This window comes from Crocodylus porosus, unplaced genomic scaffold (assembly GCF_001723895.1).
Source record: "Crocodylus porosus isolate Cpor-Errol unplaced genomic scaffold, CroPor_comp1, whole genome shotgun sequence".
Classification (NCBI taxonomy): Eukaryota; Metazoa; Chordata; order Crocodylia; family Crocodylidae; genus Crocodylus; species Crocodylus porosus.
This window is the reverse complement of record NW_017728919.1, coordinates 1,448,110-1,449,136: the sequence shown is the minus strand read 5'-3', so window position 1 is coordinate 1,449,136 and position 1,027 is coordinate 1,448,110. Positions and strand designations below refer to the sequence as shown.

Sequence of the window (1,027 nt, the reverse complement as noted above, 5' to 3'; positions counted from 1 at the left end):
ATGGCGAGGCCAACACGGACCCGAGACAGGAACCAGCGGGCCGGGAGCCTGATAGCGCCGCGCCGACGGCAAGAGTGAGTGCGTACACACGTGCAGGTGCAAGAGAGACGTACGCGCGAGCAACAGCGGATGCGTGTGCACGTGTGCGTGTGCATGAAGGAGACCTTTCCGTGCGAGGTGCTGGCAAGGGGGGTCACTCCCGGGCCCTCGTTTCTGCCTCTGCGCGGTGCCTGGCCCACCCGCGGCGCCTGGCAAGGAACAGGGCAGGGTCACGGGGGACCGGTCGGTGAAGCCTGGGGAGGTTGGTGGGGCTGCCTGGGGCTGCGGACCGGCTCCCTGAGGCGCTCTCAAGCTCGCCCCCGAAGTGGAGGCACCCACCTTGCCCCCCCCGCCATGCCAATGTCGCGGTCACCCTGCGGCGTGGCCGGCAGGGGGCAGCAGCCAGCCGCCGGTCCCAGCCCTGGCACACGAGGCCCCTGACCCCTGGCGCGCACGCACACACGCGCCAGCACACACCGGGCGCCTGCACGGCGCCTGACCCCAGGGCCTCGAGGAGCTGCGAGCAACATGCGCCCTGGGGCACAGCCGGGCCCCCCCGGGCGACGGGGCCTAGTGGGCAGGGGCCAGGCCTGGCGGTGCAGCCCCGGCGCCCGGGCCCTGCTCCCCGAAGCGGGGAGACACGGTGCCGCTCTCTGGCCCTGCCTGGCTGCCCGTCCCTGTCGCCATCGCCTGGCTGCCCCTACGCACCACTACGCGTGTGCACGTGCGTGCACGGCCATCCCGCCGCCCCTGCGCACCCTGCCCCCCTCCGCACCCGCCTGTCCCCAGCTCATGAAGTGAGCCAGCGCCGGGTTCAGCAGAGCTGCTTTAGTCGGTCTCCCAGGTGCATCCCCCACACCCCCATCTCTGCCTCCCATGGGAGCCCCGTGGGCTGGGGGGCTCAGAGACCAGGGCACAACCCCCCCAGCCCATGGCAGCGCGATGCCAGTCTGGGCCGCCAGGGGTCAGCCGTGCCCGGCACTGGCCC

At 72.8% G+C, this 1,027-nt stretch overlaps 1 protein-coding gene across 1 annotated transcript in view; it reads left to right on the top strand.

Annotated features, from left to right (window-relative positions):
* The window catches only part of GADD45B (growth arrest and DNA damage inducible beta), a 3,315-nt gene continuing 2,288 nt past the window's right edge, over positions 1–1,027 (top strand). Inside the window, exon 1 of the mRNA XM_019538427.1 lies at positions 1–74. Coding sequence (XP_019393972.1) covers positions 1–74 — 74 coding nt within the window. The remainder of the gene's footprint in view (positions 75–1,027) is intronic.